At 45.5% G+C, this 22,317-nt stretch overlaps 1 protein-coding gene across 1 annotated transcript in view; it reads left to right on the top strand.

Moving 5' to 3' along the window:
• The window catches only part of chic1 (cysteine-rich hydrophobic domain 1), a 53,292-nt gene that overhangs the window by 14,516 nt on the left and 16,459 nt on the right, over positions 1-22,317 (top strand). The window contains exons 3-4 of the mRNA XM_038774995.1: positions 10,442-10,597; positions 18,192-18,248. Coding sequence (XP_038630923.1) covers positions 10,442-10,597; positions 18,192-18,248 — 213 coding nt within the window. The remainder of the gene's footprint in view (positions 1-10,441; positions 10,598-18,191; positions 18,249-22,317) is intronic.

Raw genomic sequence — 22,317 nt, 5'->3', positions numbered from 1 at the left:
GATGATCTTCTCACAAATTTTGAGTGGAGCAAGAACTGCGTAAATAAAGGATTTTACAGGCCCAAATGTAATTTCTGCCAATTTCTAGAATTAAAGCACAGTAGTTTTTCAGATTATGATCTAATTTCATTGAATGCTGCAGGAAAGGACACCAAACAAATTGGCAGGTTTGTCCATTCTCATTTTGGAAAGAACATTTGCATAATCTATTGTGTATTTTGTAACAAAAAGATTATTTAGCTCGGGTCCCTTATTGCTTTTTGCTATAGCTTTGTTGTCATCAAATCCATGCAGAACTCTGCTCTTGAAATTTGTATTTTTTCTTTCCCCTGTCCCCAGTTACTCTTCCCCGCCCATCCCAATCCTACACACACACACACACGAATAAAACTGTAGTGTAAATGTCACTTGTGGTGTAGTATGTAGCTCCAGGGGACACACTGGATGACAAAATTCTACTATATACATAAATAAGAATGGAAGCTTCCTACTCTAAATCTGCAGCAAAGAAAGAGCCTGTGGAGAGGGTGGTTGTGCATTGCAGAGAAGTGTAAGCAATAAACGAGTGAGTTGCATTGTGACTGTACCTGACAGTTGATAGATTAGAGGGCTTGCTTATTATGATTGAAGAGGCATGGTTAGCCTGCTGGGCTTGCCAGTCTTTTCACTATTTGTGAAGTGTTTTTGCATCCTGTCGTAAAATGTTACAACCCTACTTTATTGGCAGGACCAATATAAAGCTAAGAGGAAGTAAGACTCATTTGCAGTGTGGGAAGCACACCTTACTGACCAGTAGCTGGATGCTCATTTGCATTTTTCTTGTGGCAATGCATACTTTACAAGAAATATATTTTGCTTGTAGTTATTCAAAGGTTTTCTTACATTTGTTTACATTTGCAAATATATCACAATAATAGGATCTCCCTATTAAAATGTCTTCTACAAGTCATAAAAAAGATAAGAAATGTGTTTGAATATGGACTATCTATTCAAGAGGAAGCCATAAACTGCCATCTGTAAATTTTGAAATGATGGCTATTGAATAACTTTCAGGGCTATGCTTGCTATGGAACTCATAAGTCCCAACTGAAAGAACGGCATCACTGAAACTAATCTGAAAATATATTTTTACCACGAGGCCTTGCCTTTTTCCCCTTCAAAGATCAGTGGATGTCATTGTATGATCCTGTTTGAAGTATTTTAATAATCTGTTAAGCTTTTCTGTACTCTATTGCATACTGTTTATTATCAGTGTTAATGTTTTAATGTTCATTAACATTTCTTAATCTTGTAAACTACTTTTAATCCTTCCGAAGATGCATCGCTACCTGTAGATGCATGTCAAATTACTTATCTATATTGCCTCAAATATGCAAGTAAGATTGATAATGAACCTTCAGTTTTTGACTTATTTAGAATAATGAAACAATATGTTCCACTTGTTAATACTGTGAGACCTTGCAGATCAGGGGCATTGGGTCTTCATGAGTGGCTTCCTAGAGCCTTTGATTGGCTTGGCTTTTAAAAATTGTTAATAATTATCCATCCAACTGTCCGATGTTTTAAAGTAAAGAGATATAAGCCTGTAACCTGGCTCCCAAGTGTGGGAGTTTTGGGGGGGGGGGGGGGGGGGGGGGGGGGGGGGGGGGGGGGAATTGTTCAGGAGTGCTAACTCCCCATGACGTGCACTGGGAACCATCCAACAATATGATTTAAATCACTAACTACAGATGGTTCTGCCATTTTTAAACCAATAGTTATTCTGATAGAGTTAGAAATAACTCTAACTCTAAATAAAACCACTTCTAATATCAGTCTATTTTAAACACCCAGACCAAGTCCCGTAAAGGAGACCACCAGACTTTGAACCCCAAGCTGTGGGCCCGGCCCATTAAGGACCCCCGCCTGATCCAATCCCCCACCCTGACTTGTAGACCAGACAACCCCCCTGGATCCCCCGAATTCCATGCACTTGTCTGGACACTTGCCTTCCTTAATTGGCCGGTCCATTTCACTGGGCCTTTTAAACCAACCTGCTCCCCAACAGTCAGTGCTGTAAAAAGAGAGTGTGGCCTCACTGAGCTTGCTGGATTACATTGTGCTGTGGCCTGCGGGGACTCTTGCTGCAGGTCCCAAGCAGCTACAGTGAGCAGAAATGTTAACTTAAACTTTCTAGAGCAGGTCATTGTGCTTTAAACTCTTGCAATTCCGGTGGGACATCACTTTACACCACTAGGTGGAAGCTATGGCCCACAGAGACAAAAAGACCTTGCATTGTTGAATCAGATTATTGCAAATATCAAACCGTTATTGTAGAAAATGGAACTCGTGGAGTGCAATAATCCAGATGTCGAGAAGGAAAATCCCAAAGAGGGTTGTCACTATACATTTCAAAAAGTAGAAAAGAAATTGTGTAAAGGGAAGTAGACAAAGAAAGTTAAGAATAACAATGAAGTGGCATTTAAAAAAAATATATTTTTATTCTCCTCCTTTTTCACATATTTTCTCCCGAATTTACACCCACCAACAATAATCAGCAAAGAATATGTCAATCCCCATAACAATAACAACGATCCCATCCTCCACCAACCCCCAAATATCAGCCCGCATGTTTACATGAACAAATGACAAAAAGGAATCATGGATTACCCATAGTCACCCTTAATACACACAGCCCCTCCCCCCCCCACCCCCAAACTAATGTTCGATGTTATCAGTTCTTGAAAGTGCATATTGAATAATGCCCATGACTTGTAGAACCCCTCCTTCCTTCCCCTCAGTTCAAACTTAACCTTCTCACGGGTCAAGTATTCCAACAGGTCCCCCTGCCACACCTGGGCACAGGGTGGAGAGGCTGCTCTCCGTCCCAACAGGATCCGAGGCGAAGGCTACGATATCTGCCTCCAGGACCAAAACATACGAACGTAATTAGCCCCCCCCCCCCCCCCCCCCCCAAAAAAAAGACGCTCACATACATCTTCTGCTCCTTCAAAGAATCAGCTCATCCTCGCCCTCGTGAGGTGTACTCTGTATACCACCTTCAGCTGTATTAGTTCCAACCTCGCACATGAGGTGGAGGCATTTACTCTCTGGAGCACCTCACACCAGACCCCCTCCTTTATAACCTCTCCCAACTCTTCCTCCCACTTTGCCATTGATCCCTTCTAATGGTGCCTTGTCCTCTTCCAAAATAGCTCCATACACCGCTGACACGACCCCCTTCTCCAGTCCCCTTGTCGTCAACACAGCCTCAGCAATGTGGAGGCCGGTTCCTCCAGGAAGCTCTGTATCTCCTTCCTGGCATAATCTCGAACCTGCATGTATCAAAACATTTCTCCCTGCTCTAGCCCATACTTCGCTTCCAGCACCCTCAATCCTGCAAACTGACTCCTAAGAAACAAATCTTTTAGCGTCTTAATCCCCTTCTCTTCCCATTTCCGAAAACTTCCATCCCACTTCCCAGGCTCAAATCTGTGGTTCCCCCGAATCAGCATTTCCCTTGACCCTGCAGCACGGTAGCATTGTAGATAGCACAATTGTTCGATTCTCGGCTTGGGTCACTGTGTGGAGTCTGCACATTCTCCCCGTGTGTGCGTGGGTTTCCTCCGGGTGCTCTGGTTTCCTCCCACAATCCAAAGATGTGCAGGTTAGGTGGATTGGCCATGCTAAATTGCCCTTTGTGTTGGGTGGGGTTACTGGGTTGGGGGGATAGGGTGGAGGTATGGACCTTGGGTGGGGTGCTCTTTACAAGAGCCAGTGTGGACTCGATGGGCTGAATGGCCCCCTTGTGCACTGTAAATTCTACATTCTATGCCCCCAACCCGAAGTGTTGGCGAAGCTGCCTCCAGATGTTCAATGAAGCTATTATTACCGGACTCCCCGAGTATTTCCCCGGAGCTATCGGGAGCTGCGCTGTTGCTAGTGCTTTCAGTTCCGACCCCCTGCACAAACTCTCCATTCTGACCCACTGGGAATCAACCCCTCTGACCCAGCCCCGCACCTTCTCCACATTCGCCGCCCAGTAGTAGTACATCAGGTTCAGGAGACCCAAACCCCCTGCCTGCCTTCCCCTCTGTAGCAGCACCTTTCTCACTCTGGCCATCTTCCCTCCCATATGAACGAGGTAATCCTTCCCTCAATCTCCCTGAAAAAAGCCTTTGGCAGGAAAATCGGTAGGCATTGAAAAATAAACAGAAATCGCGGCAACACAATTCATTTTAACCGCCTGCACCCCTCCCGCCAGTGACAGAGGGAGACCATCCCACCTTGCCAGATCGGCTTTCACTCTCCCCACCAAACTAGTGATATTGTACCTGCGAAGCCTCCCCCACTCCCGGGCAACCTGCACCCCCAGACACCTAAAGTGAGCCCCTGCCCTATGGGATGGCAGCCCCCCCCCCCCCCCCAATGCTGCCCCTACACCCGGCTGAGACGCTACAAAATACTCACTCTTGTCCAGGTTCAGCTTGTACACCGAGAAAGACCCAAATACTCGCAGTAGCTCCAATATTCCCCCTATCAACACACTCGGTTCCGACACATACAGCAGCAAGTCGTCGGCATATAAGGTCACCCTATGCTCTATTCCCCCCCCCCCCCCCCTCCCCCCGCGCACTATTCCTTTCAATGCTCCCGAACTTCTTAATGCGATGGCCAACGGCTCAATCGCAAGTGCAAACAGCAGGGGGAACATAGGACATCCCTGCCTTGTCCCACGGTGGAGAGAAAAGTATCTCGAGCTGATGTTGTTTATGCGGACACGCGCCTTCGGCTCCTTATATAATAGCGTTACCCAGTTCACAAATCTTGGTCCAATCCCAAACCGCTCCAGAACTAGCATCAAGTACCCCCATTCTACCCGTTCAAACGCCTTCTCAGCGTCCAATGCCATAACCACCTCTGTTTTCTTCCCTTCCGCCGGTGCCATAACAACGTTCAAAACCCTCCTAATGTTCGAAACAAGCTGCCTCCCTCTCACGTACCCTGTCTGATCCTCACCTATCACCTTCGGGAGGCACTCCTCCAGCCTACCCGCCAGTACCTTCGCCAATACTTTTGCGTCCACATTCAGAAGTGATATGGGCCTATACGACACACACTCTGTCAGGTCCTTATCTTTTTTTAGCAACAGTGAAATCGATGCCTGCCCCAAGGTTTGTGGCCCCCTTCCCTATCGCCTCTTCAAACATCCCCACCATCAGGGGTGCCAGCTTATCCTTGAATTTTTTATAATGTTCCACCCGAAACCCATCCGGCCCTGCAACCGACCCCGACTGCATCCTCCCAATCGCATCCTTTATCTCCTGCTCCACTATTGCTTCTTCTAGTGTAGCCCTGCCTCCCTTCCCTAGCCTCGTGTACTCCAACCCATCTAGAAATTCCTGCATCTCACGGTCTCCACCCGGGTGGCTCTGACATGTACAACCTCTAAAACTCCTCAAAAACCTTGTTAATCAGCTCCGGGACCACCACCAACTTCCCTGCCCTATCCCTCACCTGGAGAATTTCCCTTGCCGCTGCTTCCCTCCGGAGCTGATCTGCGAACATGTTCCTTATCTCCATGTTCATAAACTGCACCCCTTGCTCGTCTCAGTTGGCGCACTGCCTTCCTGGTGGACAGTTGGTCAAAGCTCGCCTGTAGTTCCTTCCTCTTTTCCAGCTTCACTGGGTTCCCATCTTCTGCATAACTCCTATCTATCTCCAACATCTCATCTATTACCCTCTGCCGCTCCAACGTCTCCTCTTTGTCCACCCTGGCCTTAAACAAAATTACCTCACCACCGCCATTAGAGCCTCCCAGACAACTGCCTTCGACACCTCACCCGTACAGTTGAAACCTACATATTTCTTAATTACCTTTTCAGTTTTCTCATAGAACAATTGGTTCCCCAAAAGCCCCACATCCAGTTTCCACCCCGGCCTCTGCATTACCCCCCCCCCCCCCCCCCCCCCCCCCCTCTGATGGGACCACCGAGCGCGGCTGTGACCTGTCCAACCTTGGCTCCTGCACCAAGTTCCAGCCCCCACCCCACACCCCCCCCCCCCCCCCCCCCCCCCCCCCACACACACAATCAGTTTGTGTGAAAATGAAATGAATGAATGAAAATCGCTTATTGTCCCGAGTAGGCTTCAAACTACTGTGAAAAGCCCCTAGTCGCCACATTCCGGCGCCTGTTCGGGGAGGCTGTTACGGGAATCGAACCGTGCTGCTGGTCTGCTTTCCAAGCCAGCGATTTAGCCCTGTGCTAAACAGCGTCCAAGTCGGGGATGGCCCCGAACACCACCTTTGCGAATCCCACATCATCCCAATTGGGACCGTATACACTTAACAGCACCACTAACCTCCCCTCCAGCGCCCCTGTCACAATCACATATCTGCCCCCCTGATCTGCCACCACCTTCTCCATCTGGAAGCGTATACCCTTTTGCCGACCATTACCGCTACCCCTCGAGCCCTTCCGTCAAACCCACCTGACTAACTCAGCCCTTTTTAAGTCTCACCTGGTCCTTCACCCTCAAGTGAGTCTCCTGCAGCATTGCCACATCGGCTTTCAAACTTTTAAGATGCGCAAGCACTCTTGACCGGTCCTCCTAACCCTCTCACGTTCCACGTGACTATCCTAACTGGGGGTCTCTTTCCACCCCCCCCCCACCCTTCTTATCCACCATCATCATACCACCGGGCCCTGCCCCATAAGCCTGACCCGCCCCTATCCATTATTAACATCGAACCCCCCCTACATTTCCTCTTGAAAAAACATCTCCCAGCATCAATCCCTTCCCCTCCCCTTGCTCGCCTTGTAGGCCCATTGAAACCTGCTAACCAGGCTCCAATGTCCGCAGTCTTCCTCTCACCTCACCTCCGTTCACTAGCCGACTTTAGTTAGTTAGCGCGGGTGGCTCCCCCCGCCAAGATATATCGTCACCTCCCACCCAGTCCCAGAGCAAGAAAAAACAAAAACAACAATCCAACCCATACAATTCACTAAAATAAGATATAACCGTCGCAACGCAGAACGCCAATCAACCCAACCATTAACTTGGACTCTCTAACAATGTAAAGAGAAGTAAATTGCAATACACATCAGTAAACAGAAAGCTGTAGCATTTATACATTTTCCAGCTCCCCAATCACAGTCCACAGTCTGTCTTCAAGCTCTGCTCCTCACGTCTGTCCCAAGCCTTCTGCCCTCACGAACACCTCAGCCGCCTCCGCTGTCTCGAAATAAAAGTCTTTGGCCTCATAAGTTACCCTCAACTTTGCCGGGTATACCATACCACATCGCACTCCCTTTTTGAACAGTGCCACCCTCACTTGCCTAAAGGCCGCTCGTCTTTTTGCCAACTCCACCATCAAGTCCTGGTAGATCCAAACCACCGCACCATCCCACTGCACCTCGCGCTTCTGCTTCGCCCCAGCTTAACACCTTCTCGTTCATGCAATACTTATGAAAGCAGATAATTACTATTCTTGACAGCTCGTTCACTTTGGGCTTCGGCCTTAATGACCAATGAGCTCGGTCTAGCTCGTACTGGGAGGGGTTCTCGCCCTCCCCCATCAGCTCCGCCCACTTCTTAGCAAAGTATTCTGTTGGCCTTGGGCCCTCTGTCCCTTCGGGCAAGCCCACAATTCTCAAATTGTGCCGTCTCGAGCAGCTCTCCAAGTCCTCAAGTTTTGCTCCGAGTCCTCCACCACCCTCCGCAGCTCGTCCTTCATCGAGGTGAGCTGGCCGCTGTGCTGTGTCACGACCTCCTCCGCTTCCTTTATCTTCTCGCCCTGCTCTCTCACCTCAGCCGATGTCTTTGCCACAGCTGCCCTCACCGGGGCGATTGCCTCCTCCACCATTGGTTTTTAATGCGGCTGCCGTCTCCTTCCTCAAAGCCTCCAAGTGCCTCGCAAACTGTTTTGCCAGCTCTACCGCCATCACCTCGGTCATCTTCTCCACCGTAAGTAGTGCGGCCCCACCATGCGGTTCGGCATCCGCCAACCTGTCAGCACTTTTGCTCGTCTTCTCATTCAGCGGCGAGCCCGCATTTCCTCCCTTCTTCGACACTGATTTTCGCATCCTTTAACGGCGTAATGTTTTTCCTTTTTTTTTCCTTTGAAAAACAGTCAATTTTTCAAAGGGGGGGGGGAGGAAAAAAAACTTTACCCAAACTTATTTAAAACTTCTTCTTTCTCTTCTTTTTTGCATCCCTCCAGTCTTTCCCTGGGACTGGACTTCAACTTTCTTAGCACGCTCTAGGTGGGAGCCATCCGACGTGGGACACCTCTTCTACATCCCGCCCTGGCTTCGGGCCTGCCGCCTCGGCCCCCGCTTGGCTCCGCCCCCACTGCTCTGCCCTTCGAGCGCGTGCTGGTCCCGACGACTTGGCACACAACACCCGCGCGGGGTTCTTCATCGGTTTCCAAACCGGCCCCGCTAGCTGCCCGTGACGGTCCCAAAGGCCGTCAATAGTTGGGGGGGGGCGATCGAAAAGTCGGGGAAACCCCCAAAAGCGCCGCAAATCGTGGCCACCGACGGGAGCTCTTCCCGATGCGGCCATCCTGCTCTCAAGCGCCACCGGAAATCCCGATGAAGTGGCATTTTAAATACAATTTTTGCTTGGGCTGTTTTGCTTTGATTTCACAGAAACAGCATCAAGCAATTGATAAAAATGATATCCTGACAAATTACCTATTTTAGTTTTAAAAGTAATCTCTGTTTTCACTTTTGAAGTGAATGTTGTCATTTTGTTACGATCCTGGACAAAAATCGCAAAAACTTTTTTTAATTTTTAAAGTTGTGAGGAAAAGATACTTTGTTCCAGGTGTGATTCTACTGACCAATAAATACCTTTTATATTAAAACAAACTTTATTCTTCATACAAGATTAAACATTTTAAAATTAAAGTACCTCTATGATCCATGAAAAGGAAACCCTTTTTACTACTAACTTTTACCTTCACTATCTCAAATTAAGCAACACCCGCCACAGGTCAAAAGCCACTTATAAATAAAGTTAGTCAACACAGAGATACTTTCTGTCCTCTGTGTAGAAAGTTATTGGGAAAAACTGCTCGAAGAGAGAGAAAGAGACCTTTTCAGGAAACAACCTGCAGATTCTTCTCTGTGTCAAACTTGCTCAACCTGACAGCATTTGGCAAAAGCTGCTGCTCATCTTGAACCACCTAGCAAATCTTAATAGCTAAACTGCCTGCTATACACACGCTCCTCCCATTATTACATTGCCTTTATCCTTCTCATCCCACAACCTCTTATCTAAATCCAAGCACACTGGGCAAAATTCTTCCCTACCCGGCGGGGTGGGGGGTCCCGGCGTAGCGGAGTAGCGCTAACCACTCCGGCGTCGGGCCTCCCCAAAGGTGCGGAATTGTCCGCACCTTTAGGGGCTAGGCCCGCGCCGGAGTGGCTCCCTTTCTGCCGACTGGCGCCAAAACTGCGCCAACGGCCTTTGGCGCTATGCCGATCTGCGTCGGCGCTGGCCGAAAGGCCTTCGCCGGTCTGCGTGAGTCTGCGCATGCGCCGGAGCGTCAGCGGCCGCTGATGTCACCACCGGCGCATGTGCGGTGGAGGGGTTCCCACCCGCCTCCGCCATGGTGGAGGCCGTGGCAGCGGCGGAAGAAAAAGAGTGCGCCCGCGGCACTGGCCCACCCGCCGATCGGTGGGCCCCGATCATGGGCCAGGCCACCATGGGGGCATCCCCCGGGGTCCGATCGCGCCACCAATCCCGCCGGCACAGAGGTGGTTTAAACCACGTCGGCGGGAGAGGCCTGACAGCGGCGGGACTTTGGCCCGTCGCGGGCCAGAGAATCGCCACGGGGGGGCACGCCAATCGGCAGGGCGCGATTCCCACCCCCGCCGATTCCCAGGTGGCGGAGAATTCCAGCCACGGCGGGGGTGGGATTTACGCCGGCCCCGGGCGATTCCCCGACCCTGCGGGGGGGTTGGAGAATTCCGTCCACTGTCTCAAATTATCTACTCTCCAGGAAATCTCCAGTAATCATAACAAAATACTATTAGGCCTCTTTTTGTAAACAAATACCTGGTTGGAAGTAATGATAATCTCACTTTTACAACATTCTAGTTGCACATTTTGTAGATATACCGGCTGCCTGTAGGTTAAACTAAGATTTTTTTAAATTACTGCAATAGATATATACCTTAACCAAGGCATTTAGTAGCATTACTGCAACATATATATTATATATATATATATATTATATAATGCAATCAATATAAAAATTTCCTACACTCATCACACATTCTTTACACAGTATGTGAATGGATACATCAGCGCGCATTTATGTGTGCGGCAGTTGATTTCCTGTTACAATACTGGTTCAAAGTCCACTGTCAAATGCTTATTTGTTAACTTGATTTGCAATCTCTCTTTGCTATAAATATCTACATTGCCGTGCTGCTTTATTTTGTTCTAGGTGGCTCCAGAGGAGTATAAGATGAGCATTGGTCGGGTAAATGGATGTTTAAAGAAAAATCTTCCCATTAATGTGAAGTGGCTTCTATGTGGTTGTCTGTGTTGCTGTTGCACCTTGGGCTGCAGCCTGTGGCCTGTCATCTGTCTCAACAAAAGAGTAAGTACTTAAACTTAATCCTGCACAAATTAGACCATTTGTACACATCAGTTAGAATAAATGGGACTAATGATAGCTATTGCAAATTTTAGAATTAGGGCCAGTCTTGAAAACATTTTTTTAACCCATTTGTCTCCCATTCTCATGAAGACTTTATTTTTTTATTGTTATACAACTGCAGCCAGTGGTGGTCACCATTAGGCATGTTGCCCAAGCAACCATTATTCATGGGTGATCTTTGGTAAATATCGACATGTAATTCATGATGAAGCATTACAGTTGCGCCTTTTTTATCCACATACATTTTTCAGCAGTAATTGCTCAACAAAAATACTGGTTAGCATTAAAATGAAAAGTACCTTGAACGATATTTCACACATTCATTGGATGTAATTACCCAAGTTTTAGTTTCCAGACGCAGGCCTTGGCCTAACCAGCATACATTTATTTAGCACCCTTAAAAACCCCAACAATGGGTTTGAAGGTGGAGGCGGCGGTGCTCCTCATCTTTTTCTTTTAGCCAGGGTCATGGGAATCTACCATGTATAATTCAGCACAATGGCATCACTCTTACCAATAGTTAGTTGGAGGAAATTTTGCTCATTCAATATTGGATAAAGATAAGACAAATTTAAAACATTGGTGATGAGATGAAGTGCAGCATGCATCTAGAACCTCAGGGACCATATGGTCTGCGCCCACTCTTATTTCTTACGTAAAGGTTATTAAAATTAAGACCAGGTCATCACTTTAGAATACAATTTCGGGGTGAGACCCCTAGGGCAGGATTTTGCTGTGGGCTTCGGGATAAAATGGAGATCCAGGCAATGGGATCCACTCAGCAATTTTACCAGAAGTGATCTCCTAATTGATTGTCTCCAGGCTGTTGTTCAACTCATGCACACTGCTTCCTATGCTGTTGGCAGCCCCACCGGGAGAAGTGGGCATTGCAGAGGCAGATTGGGGCAGCAAGAGCCCCTCAAAATGGAAGCACCCTCAAATGAGCCAAATTTTTAATATGTGCTGAGAGCAGAAAGCCCCTCGGGATGGAGGAGAAAGCCTTCCGTACAGTATTTGGCTTTTCCTTCATGCAGCCTCTTCAATGGGCCAAAGAGCCTCCAATTTTGATGGTTCCCCTGGATTCTACATACAGTTTGCCTGCCTTGAGCTGCTTATGCACTCATGATGTTGGGGGGAGATGGGGGAGGTTTGCTGGGGGCACACCTCGCTGTTGTCAAAATGCCAGTGGACCGGAAATCAACCCTTATTAGTTCCTTAAATATTGAAATTAGTTGTATTTGTCCATATGTAGCTTATCTGAGTTCCAGCCTGTCGCTGGTGGGAGGTGAACAAAACTAGATTACTGGAACAGTTACAAGATATGTTGCTTTATTGAATCAGAATTTTAGAGAATAGGAGGAGGCCACTTGCTCCAGGGTGATAATATGAGCCTCTGATAGAGCTATACATTTAGTCCTATACTCATTTCTTTCCACAAACATTGGCCTGGATTATATGTTTGGAGGGGGCTCCACACATCCGAGGAGAAATGTCAGGGGTGAGCCGCCTCTGGTTAGTTGGTACATTTCGGGCGACAGTATGATTAGTATGAGGCAGGGCTTCCATCCCTCAAGGGGAAGTCCTGCCTCATAGAGCTGCCAACCAGTTGAAGGCCAGAAACTATGAACTCCTGCAGCAACACCAGGAGGATTGGCCACTTTTGGTACTTCAGGTAGACGAGGAATGAGGGACCTGGACATTTGGATATGACTGGGATCTTGCCGAGGGCAGGCTGACTAGGAGGACTATGGAGAGACATTTAATTGACCTCTGCCAGTGGTCAGTAGGGATTAAGCTGCCAGGCTTCACTTGAGCACCAGCCTCTTTCCCCAGCTGTTAAATCAATGCAGCGGCAGGTTGAGGCTCTTGGACATTAATTGCCAACTTTAACATCTCAATTGGATCACAGAGTGGTCACCAGCGGCACAACGTATGGGTCCTCCTGTCCATGGGTGGCCTGTAAAATTCAGCCTATCGTGTCTTTTTTCATATATCTATTCTATTTCCTTATGAAAGCTATTATGGACTTTCCCTTTCTAATCGGGTCAGGTTTTAGCAGACCTGCATATTTTTTTTTAAAGTAGTTTCCTAGCTTTTCCCTTCTGTTGGTGGTGGTCTTGAATTTCTGACTTTAGGTTATTAACTTGCCCATTGGTAATATATTTCTCTATCAAAACCAGTCCATTCAGCTCTTCAATCCGTCATCATGAAATGAGCTCCAATGTCTCTAGTCTCTCGTAAAAAAGAGCCTTCTTGGTATATTTCTTCTGTACTCTACCCACAGCCTTCCCGAAGAAATTGCCCAAAACTCAACACCTTGGTGTAGCTGCTCAGTGATTTTACATTTTAAAGCATTACTTCCTTGCTTTGTACTCCCAAGTTCTTATTAATGAAGCTAAGATTGTTAATCCTTTAATTTTTTATTAGATTTTCACAACTTGTCTTCCTACTTTTAAAAATGATTGTATATGAACCCCTTAATGTTTCTTCTCTTGTAATCTTTTTAAAATATTACCATTGCATCCATACCCTCTTCCCCTGAAAATGTATCATTGCATGTTTCTCAGCAGTAAAGTTAATCTGCCCAACCCTCTAACCTGTCCACATTCTTATTGGTTGGGAGTGGTCCTGGGATTCCTCAGAGAAAATGCTGCAAATTTTTCTTAATGCTAGTTTTTAAATTTTTCATCCTTTTTTCATCTCCCTCCCAAATTCTTTTTGTTTTATAAATTTAAGAGTACCCAGTTATTATTTGCCCATTAACAGGCAACCGAACAGGCTCTGGAATGTGGCGACTAGGGGCTTTTCACACTAACTTCATACTTGTGACAATAAAAGATTATTATTATTATTATTATTTAGTGTGGCCAATCCATCTACCCTGCACATCTTTGGATTGTGGGGGTGAAACTCACGAAACACGGAGGGGGGGATGCGCAGGGCCGGGATTCAAACCCAGATCCTCAGCGCCGTAGGCAGCAGTGCTGGTCACCGTGCCACCCTTTCTCCCTAATTCAACCTTGGATGTCAATTTTATTAATAATGCTACGATCATTCCTTTAAACCCTGTGCCTTGTTCCTCTTAAACGCTAATCATCCAAATTATTTTTGCGCTCTCCTCCAATTCAAATTCTTAGGCCCTTGCTTTCATAAAAGCCCTCGGCCTTCCCGTCTACTCTCATGCTACGTGCTTTTAAACTCACAATATCTAAAATGTTACCTTTCTTTTCTGCTGCTTTAACCTTTATGCCATCCAATTTTCTGGATCTCAGTTTGTCACCATGAATCATGGTCCATTTTGACGGTCAAGCTTTGTTTCTCAGCATTGGTTCTCTCTGCCACCATCAGTGCTATTACCACCCTCTCTGTTGAATGAATAATCAAGAATATATTAATTTCCTGTTCAAGTAAAACTTAAACTTACCACAAAATAGGTTAAATATAATGATCAGTTTTTATGGTTGCAAAGACTCGTGATTTTCATTTTCTTTTTGTTTTAAAGATTGGATAACCATTGCGGATTGCATTAAGTTAATGGTGTGGTTGGATGGTATAATTATTTTAGAAAAGGCATGAGGAAAGACCAACCTAGCTCTTCTGATGGATGGTAGAGTGACCCCATTTACTTAGAAATCTACCACACTGGCCTTGTATTATTTCGCACCACTTTGCTGCTGACAAAATGAACACTGTTGGTGTTCTTAATGAAAGGGAGTAGGAAATAACATTGCACTTTAAGTATTTCTTTCTTAGGGCAGCACGGAGGCGTAGTGGTTAGGACTGCCAAGGTATCGGGTTTGATCCCTGCTCTGGGTCACGGTCTGTGTGCAGTTTGCCCATTCTCCCTGTGTTTGCATAGGTTTCGCCCCCCACAACCCAAAGATGTGCTGGGTAGGTGGATTGGCCATGCTAAATTAGCCCCTTAATTGGAAAAAATGAATTGGGTACTCTAAATTTTTTTTTTAAGTATTTCTTTCTTGATTAAGGCCTGTTACAAAAATTACTAATTATTTTCCAACTGAAGGATGATATTCATCTTCATGCTGACTGACATACTTGACCATAGAAGGTCTGCATGGATACCATTGAAGAAAATGAAAATAGACTTTGCCTTATATTTATTCTGCATATTTCCCCAAACCATTTGGATGGTTTTGCATAGTTAACTATTTTGAAGAGCAGTGACTATTGTCACGAATAAAAATGAACTGATCATTGATGTTTGCAGCACCTAATGGAGAGCAAAATGGCTCTCCATTACCAAGGTAATTGTGGCAGCCATTTTGCTCTCCATTAGGCGCTGCAAACATCAGTGGTCAGTTCACTTTTATTTGGTGTTGATGGTGGAAGGAGTACTGCTCTTCCTCAAAAGTCTATCTGAATAGGCAGATGGGACTTCAGTTCAACATGTCATAGATTACATAGAATTTACAGTGCAGAAGGAGGCCATTCGGCCCATCGAGTCTGTACCGGCTCTTTGAAAGAGCATCCTACCCAAGGTCAACACCTCCACCCTATCCCCATAACCCAGTAACCCCACCCAACACTAAGGGCAATTTTGGACACTAAGGGCAATTTAGCATGGCCAATCCACCTAACCTGCACATCTTTGGACTGTGGGAGGAAACCGGAGTACCCGGAGGGAACCCACGCACACACGGGGAGGATGTGCAGACTCCGCACAGACAGTGACCCAAGCCGGAATCGAACCTGGGACCCTGGAGTTGCGAAGCGATTGTGCTATCCACAATGCTACCGTGCTGTCGCCTGAAGGATGTCTCCTTGAACAATGCAGCATTCAGTTAGCTGCACTGGAGTATTATGATGATCAAGGAGGGGTTTGAGCCCATAATTATTTGACTCTTAAAGTGATGTTGACACAAAATTAGCTAAACTGACAAGCCAGCCAGAAATGCCTGTTTCACTTTAAGAAACTAATTCAAACAGCCCTTGGATTGTCTTTGGCAAAATGCATTTCAGCATTTGCTGTCAGTTATGAGGATGCACTCTTCACTCAGAAAATTTATTGGGAGAGTTATGTTTCCTATTAATTAAATTATAGCAATATTGGAAGTAAATCTGACTAAGTAAATCTGAATTTTAACTATTTTCATAGTTTTTTTTGTATAAAGCCATCTTGGTCTGTGAGCTGTGTGCACATGCTTAAATGCTGTGCCTGAGTGATCCTGCTGCATGTAATATAACTGACAGGAAGATGGAGTTTGAATTTTCGCATCAAAAGAAAACCAAATTTATGAGAAAGTAAATGAGCATCTAAAAGTAATTAGCATCTAAGCTTTGATTTTAAAATCACTTTGTGCACTTTGAAAAATTGCAACGGAATTTTATTAACTTTGGTTTTAATGTTTCGCATTGAAATTGTAATTTCGTATTTGAAGCTTGTGACTTGATTATGCATTCATGTGTTTAATAAGTAGCAAAGTATTGCCAACGTGAACTTAAAACAACAATTTTCATGGAATTTCAGTTGCAGCAGCTCTGATACTGGCTTATTAAAAGTTGAATCAAATATAATTAATGTGGAGTTTGCGCATTCTCCTCGTGTCTGCGTGGGTCTCACCCCAACAACCCAAAGATGTGCAGGGTATGTGGGTGGCCGCGCTGAATTTTCCCTTAATTGGGAAAAAAAAGAAGTGGGTACTTTAAATTTATTTTAAATATATATATAAATATAGGGAGAGCAGCAGACACCTGGGACCCTACCGCATGGAGGATCCCCTCCATGTCACTCACCATCCTGACTTGGAAATATATCGCCGTTTTTTACTGTCGCTGGGGCAAAATCCTGGAACAGGACAGGGGGTAGAACGGGAGATTTACTGGCCTTGTTATGCCTCATGAGATCTAACGAGATCTTGCGAGTTCGTCATCTGGATCCTGCCCATTCCAGATTCGCATATTCAAGTGAGTAGTTAGACCACATCATGAGGCCCGAAGAAGTAGCAGAGTCCCATTTAATAGTGGGGTAGTTCTCAACGCTTAAAGCTCCAGGAAACACCCTACTGAATACATTCAAAACAGGTCTCTGTCGTTTTTCCATTAAATCGCGCCCAATATATTTCCAGGTCAGGATGGTGGGTGACTTGGAAGGGAACCTCCAGGTGGTGGTGTTTCCATGTTTCTGCTGCTTTTGTCTTTCTAGATGGTCGTGTTTGTGGGTTTGGAGGGTGCTGTCTGAGGAGCTTTACTCAGTGCATCTTGTAGGTGGCACACACTTCTGCTACTGTTCATCGGTGGTGGAGGGAGTGTTTGTGGAAGAGGTGCCAATCAAGTTGGCTGCTTTGACCTGGATGGTGTCGCGTGTCTTGAGTGTCATTGGAGCTGTACTCATCTTGGCAAGTGGAGAGTATTCCATCACACGTCTGACATGTGCCTTGTGGACAGATAATCAGGACATGAGTTACTTGCCGCAGGATTCTTAACCTCTGACCTGCTGTGTAGTTAGTGTTTATAAGGCTAGTTCAGTTTCTTGTCAGTGGCAATGCCTGACAAGTTTTTGGAATACTAGAGGTAGCCAAAGAAAGGGGACAAAGATGAATCTCAAATTAGGATTGTTACTGGAAATCCGTGTACTTGCACAATTCAATTTGACGAATCCAGTAACCTGCACTCTAATTTTCATGACATCACTCTACTATAAGTTAATTTGAGATAATGCTATTGCCATTTTTTTTCTTGTTTTGGAACTTGTGGATTTTAGGCTATGATAATTAGCCTGTGCAAAGCTTCTGACTTTAACGCTGGCACTTTTTCTTTTGGTGGGGTTAGGGTGTACATACATGATAGTCTGTTGCAGCCATCCTCCATTGCAGTGTGGTATGAATAAAATATTTGGTTCATTCTATTTCTCTACACTGAGTCTGGAATGTTTTCTAAGATCTTCCAACAGGCCTTGTTACATGACAGAATTGCCACTCTCTTGGGTAAATGGTAGCCCCAATTCTCACTGTGGCATTTAATTAATTGATGTTGTAGAACTGCACCAGATGTAGGAGCTGCAAGTGAAGAAGTTATAACTTTAATTGCATCTATATTTATCTGTTGCTAAGAATGACAGGAAAACACCATTGCAGTGCCGTTTTGGAATTCTTCACTAAGTGGTGCATTCGGTAGCTCACTGTGCAGGCAACATTTAAACTTTCGTGCCTGCCTGTTGGTTTCCTGAAATCCCATTGTAAGATAGTGGAGGTGTGTGCTGCCACTTGATGCATACTTTTAATATTTTAAAATCTGGATCATGAAATTTTAAATTAGGCCTTTGGTATGATTTTTATGTGGACTGGTTCCCACCACTTCAGATGTTGCTGATTGTGCAAGTAAAGTTGGAGCAGTTTGTACAGTGATAGGTTGCCTTTTTATAATGTTGTTGTCAAAAGTCCAAAATGAAGAATGATAAAATGCTTCACATCAAATAAATCTTCTGTTTTATCAAATACCATGCCACTTCATTGTGGAAATACTTTGTGTTTTAAATATATCGCCATGAGGAAATCTTTCATTGAATGTTTTTCAGACTAGAAGATCAATACAAAAGCTGTTAGATTGGGAGAACAACAGATTGTATCACAAGGTGAGAAAATTAATTATGTCCTTTTGTGTGAAGTGCATAAATACTGTAGCTTATGAATTGACAAAAATTGTACTGATGAAGATTCTGAACAAAAAGCTCAAGACATTTTCAAACAGTAATTCCACATGGTGGCGCTATCTTTTGCTTGTACCTGTACATGTCCATACCTTGACCTGTAAGAATCCAAATGGTTTTAGCGCAGAAGGCATTTGGACCATTGTGTCCATTCTGGCTCTCTGAACAATTAACTCAGCTGGTTTTGCTGCCTTTTCCCTGCAGCCATGAACATTTTTTCCATTCTGATTAGTATCCAATTCCCTTTTGAAAGTCACGATTAAATCTTCCATTTAAATGTCCAAGTTATTATTCTCTGTATTTTCTACACTGCCACGGTTATGCGGTTCAGAATTTTCATGCTTTAAGAGAGAATTCAGTCTTCCTCTATCAATAACTTTATTACGGATTCCTGTATTAGAACAATGAAAAGTACAGCACAGGAACAGGCCCTTCAGCCCTCCAAGCCTATGCCGATCATTTAATTTAACAATCTTTATTGTCACAAGTAGGTTTACATTCACACTGCAATGAAGTTACTGTGAAAAAACCCTAGTCGCCATTTCCGGTGCCTGTTTGGGTACACTGAGGGAGAATTCAATGTCAATTCACCTAACAAGCACGTCTTTTGGGACTTGTGGGAGGAAACAGAGCGCCCAGAGGAAACCCACGCAGACGCAGGGTGAACGTGCAGACTCCGCACAGGCAGTGACCCAAGCCGGGAATTGAACCTGGGACTCTGGCGCTGCGAAGCAGGAGTGCTAACCACTATGCTACCGTGCGCATAATGCCCTAACTAAAAACAAAACATTCTGCCCGTACTCGGTCTATATCCCCCTGTTTCCTCCCTAATCATGTACCCATCCAGATGCCTCTTAAATGTTGCTGACGTGCCTGCTTCCACCATATCCTCTGGCAGCGTGTTCCAGTGCGTGAGAAACTTACCCGCACATCTCCCTTAAACTTTCCCTTTCTCACCTTGAACCTGTGCCCCCTTGTACAAAGAATAATACAGCACAGGAACAGGCCCTTTGGCCCTCCAAGCCTGTACCGGTCATGATACCAACCTTTTCCAAAACCCTCGGCACTTCCTGATGCCGTAATCCTTGTGACACTTCCACCCTTGGAAAAACGACTATCCACCCTGTCTATACCTCTCATAGTTTTTTTTTCTTTTTTAAAAAATAAATTTAGTGTACCCAATTCATTTTCCCAATTAAGGGGCAATTTAGCATGACCAATCCACCTAGCCTGCACATCTTTGGGTTGTGGGGGCTAAACCCAGGCAAACACGGGGAGAATGTGCAAGCTCCACACAGACAGTGACCCAGAGCCAGAATCGAACCTGGGACCTCGGCACTGTGAGGCTGCAGGGCTAACCCACTGCGCCACCGTGCTGCCCAGCCTCATAATTTTGTAGACCTCTTTCAGGTCACCCGTCAGCCTCTGTCTTTTCAAGTTTACTCAACCTCTCCTAGCCAACATCCTCGAGATAAGGCACCATCCTGGTGAACCTTCTTTGCACTCTCTCCAAAGCGTCCACGTCCTTCTGATAATGTGGTGACCAGAACTGCACATAATATTCCAAATGCGGCCCAACCAAAGTATTGTACAGCTGCAACATGATTTCCCAGCTCATGCACTCAATGCCCAACTGATGAAGGCAAGCACCTTGGCCACCTGTGTTGCCACTTTTAGGGAACTGTGGACCTACACGCCCACATCCCTCTGTATGTTAATGTTCCTAAGGGTTCTACCATTTACAGTATAATTCATATCTAGATTTGATCCTCCAAAATGCATCACCTTGCATTTGTCCTGATTAAACTCCACCTGCCATTCCTGTGCCCAAGACTACAATCTATTTATATCCTGTTGTATCCTCTGACATTCCTCGGCACTATCAGCAACTCCGCCAATCTTAGTTGCATCCGCAAACTTACTAATCAGACCATCTGCAGTTACAATCAGTAAAGATAGGCAACAACACCTCCTTCACGATCATCCTCAACACCGGTGCCCCAAAAGGCTGTGTCCTCAGCCCTGTACTATACTCCTTATACACCTATGACTGTGTGGCAAAATTCCCCACCAACTCGATTTTCAAATTTGTTGATGACACCACCGTAGTGGGTCGGATCTCAAACAATGATGAGACAGAATTCAGGAATGAGATAGAGAATCTGGTGAACTGGTGTGACGACAATAATCTCTCCCTCAATGTCAACAAAACAAAGGAGATTATCATCGACTTCAGGAAGCGTAGTGCAGAAAATGCCCCTGTCTACATCAATGGGAATGAAGTAGAAAGGGTCGAGAGCTTCAAGTTTTTAGGTGTACAGATCACCAACAGCCTGTCTTGGTCCCCCCATGCCGACACTATAGTTAAGAAAGCACACCAACGACACTACTTTCTCAGAAGACTGAGGAAATTGGCATGTCAGCTACGACCCTCACCGACGTCTACAGATGCACCATAGAAAGCATTCTTGCTGGTTGTATCACAGCTTGGTATGGAGCCTGCTCTACCCAAGACCGCAGGAAACTACAAAAGGTCGTGAATGTAGCCCAGTCCATAAAGCAAACCAGCCTCCCATCCATTGACTCTATCTATAATTCCCACTGCCTCAGAAAGGCAGCCAGCATAATTAAGGACCCCACACACCGCGGACATGCTCTCTTCCACTTCCTTCCGTCAGGAAAAAGATACCAAGTTTGAGGACAGGCACCAACCAACTCAAGAACAGCTTCTTCCCTACTGATATCAGACTTTTGAATGGACCTACCTCGTATTAAGTTGATCTTTTCTCTACACCTTGCTATAACTGTAACATTATATTCTGCAGTCTCTCCTTGCTTCCTTATGTACGGTATGCATTGTTTGTACACCATGCAAGAAACAATACTTTTCACTGTATACTAATACATATGACAATAATAAATCAAATCAAATCCTCCAGATCATTTAGGTCTTAGCACTGATCTCTGCGGAACACCACTACCTACAGATCTCCATTCTGAAAAACGCCCTACCATCGCCCTATTGTTGGAAGTTTATTTTAGGAGAGAGAATATATAAACTCAACTATTAGAAGGATGCCAATATATTTAGCACATTGATGTGAATAAGCTCTGCTACATGGTCAACCCAAAATCCTGTTTGAATCAGTCCAGCTTTTACTACTTTGAAATGGCCCTCAATCAAGTTACAAATTACATCCTGGTATATTATTCCTTTTCATCTTTCCTGAAGTGGTGACTGTTCCACTCTCCTTCACTGTTTCTCTATTAGACTGATTTTGCATAGAACCATTTCTATCTATCTGGATGAAGCCAATACATTTCCAACAATTGCTGTCTTCTCTATCATCATCACTAGCCTCCCATGAATTAATCTTGGCTTCCTTGGTTTCACTAACTACGTGTGGTCCCTCAGCGACATCTCCCGTGAGCATTAAATTGGCAAGTGTGTTTATTCTGATGACCGATGGCTTCCCCTCTACACCGATACTTTTATCCTCATGACCATGTTCACGATGTTGGGACTGCCTTTTGCCATCATGGGCCCGATTTAACTGGAAAGGTTTCAAGTGTCATATCGGGTGCGACTTCCCGGGTGCTTCATGATGGCCAAACCAATGAAACCCCGACCCGTATTGAACGCCGGAAATGATCCCTCGGAACTTGGCGGCGGAACTGGCTGCCCCGCCAGCTGATTCGGCAGAACCACATCTGGCAGTTCCCTGTTAGCAAGGAGGAGCTGCTCATAAACACTCCATCCAAATTAAATCCCAGGCAGCACACAACCATGGCACCACGTAGACCTGCTCCATGTTTCGGGGATGCTGACCTGACCAGGCTGCTGGACGTCTGGGAGGCAGTGGCAGCGACCAGCAGTTCAGGCAGCATGAACAGGAGACCGCCGTACAATGTTGGAAGAAGACCAGTGACCTCCACCAAATCACAAGGGTAAGTTAACACACTCCTCTCCAGGACCAGCAGAGTCGGATGATGC

The sequence above is a fragment of the Scyliorhinus canicula genome, chromosome 17 (genome assembly GCF_902713615.1).
Source record: "Scyliorhinus canicula chromosome 17, sScyCan1.1, whole genome shotgun sequence".
Taxonomy (NCBI): domain Eukaryota; kingdom Metazoa; phylum Chordata; class Chondrichthyes; order Carcharhiniformes; family Scyliorhinidae; genus Scyliorhinus; species Scyliorhinus canicula.
Note: the sequence above shows the minus strand (reverse complement) of the source record. Positions and strands in the feature narration are given on the sequence as shown.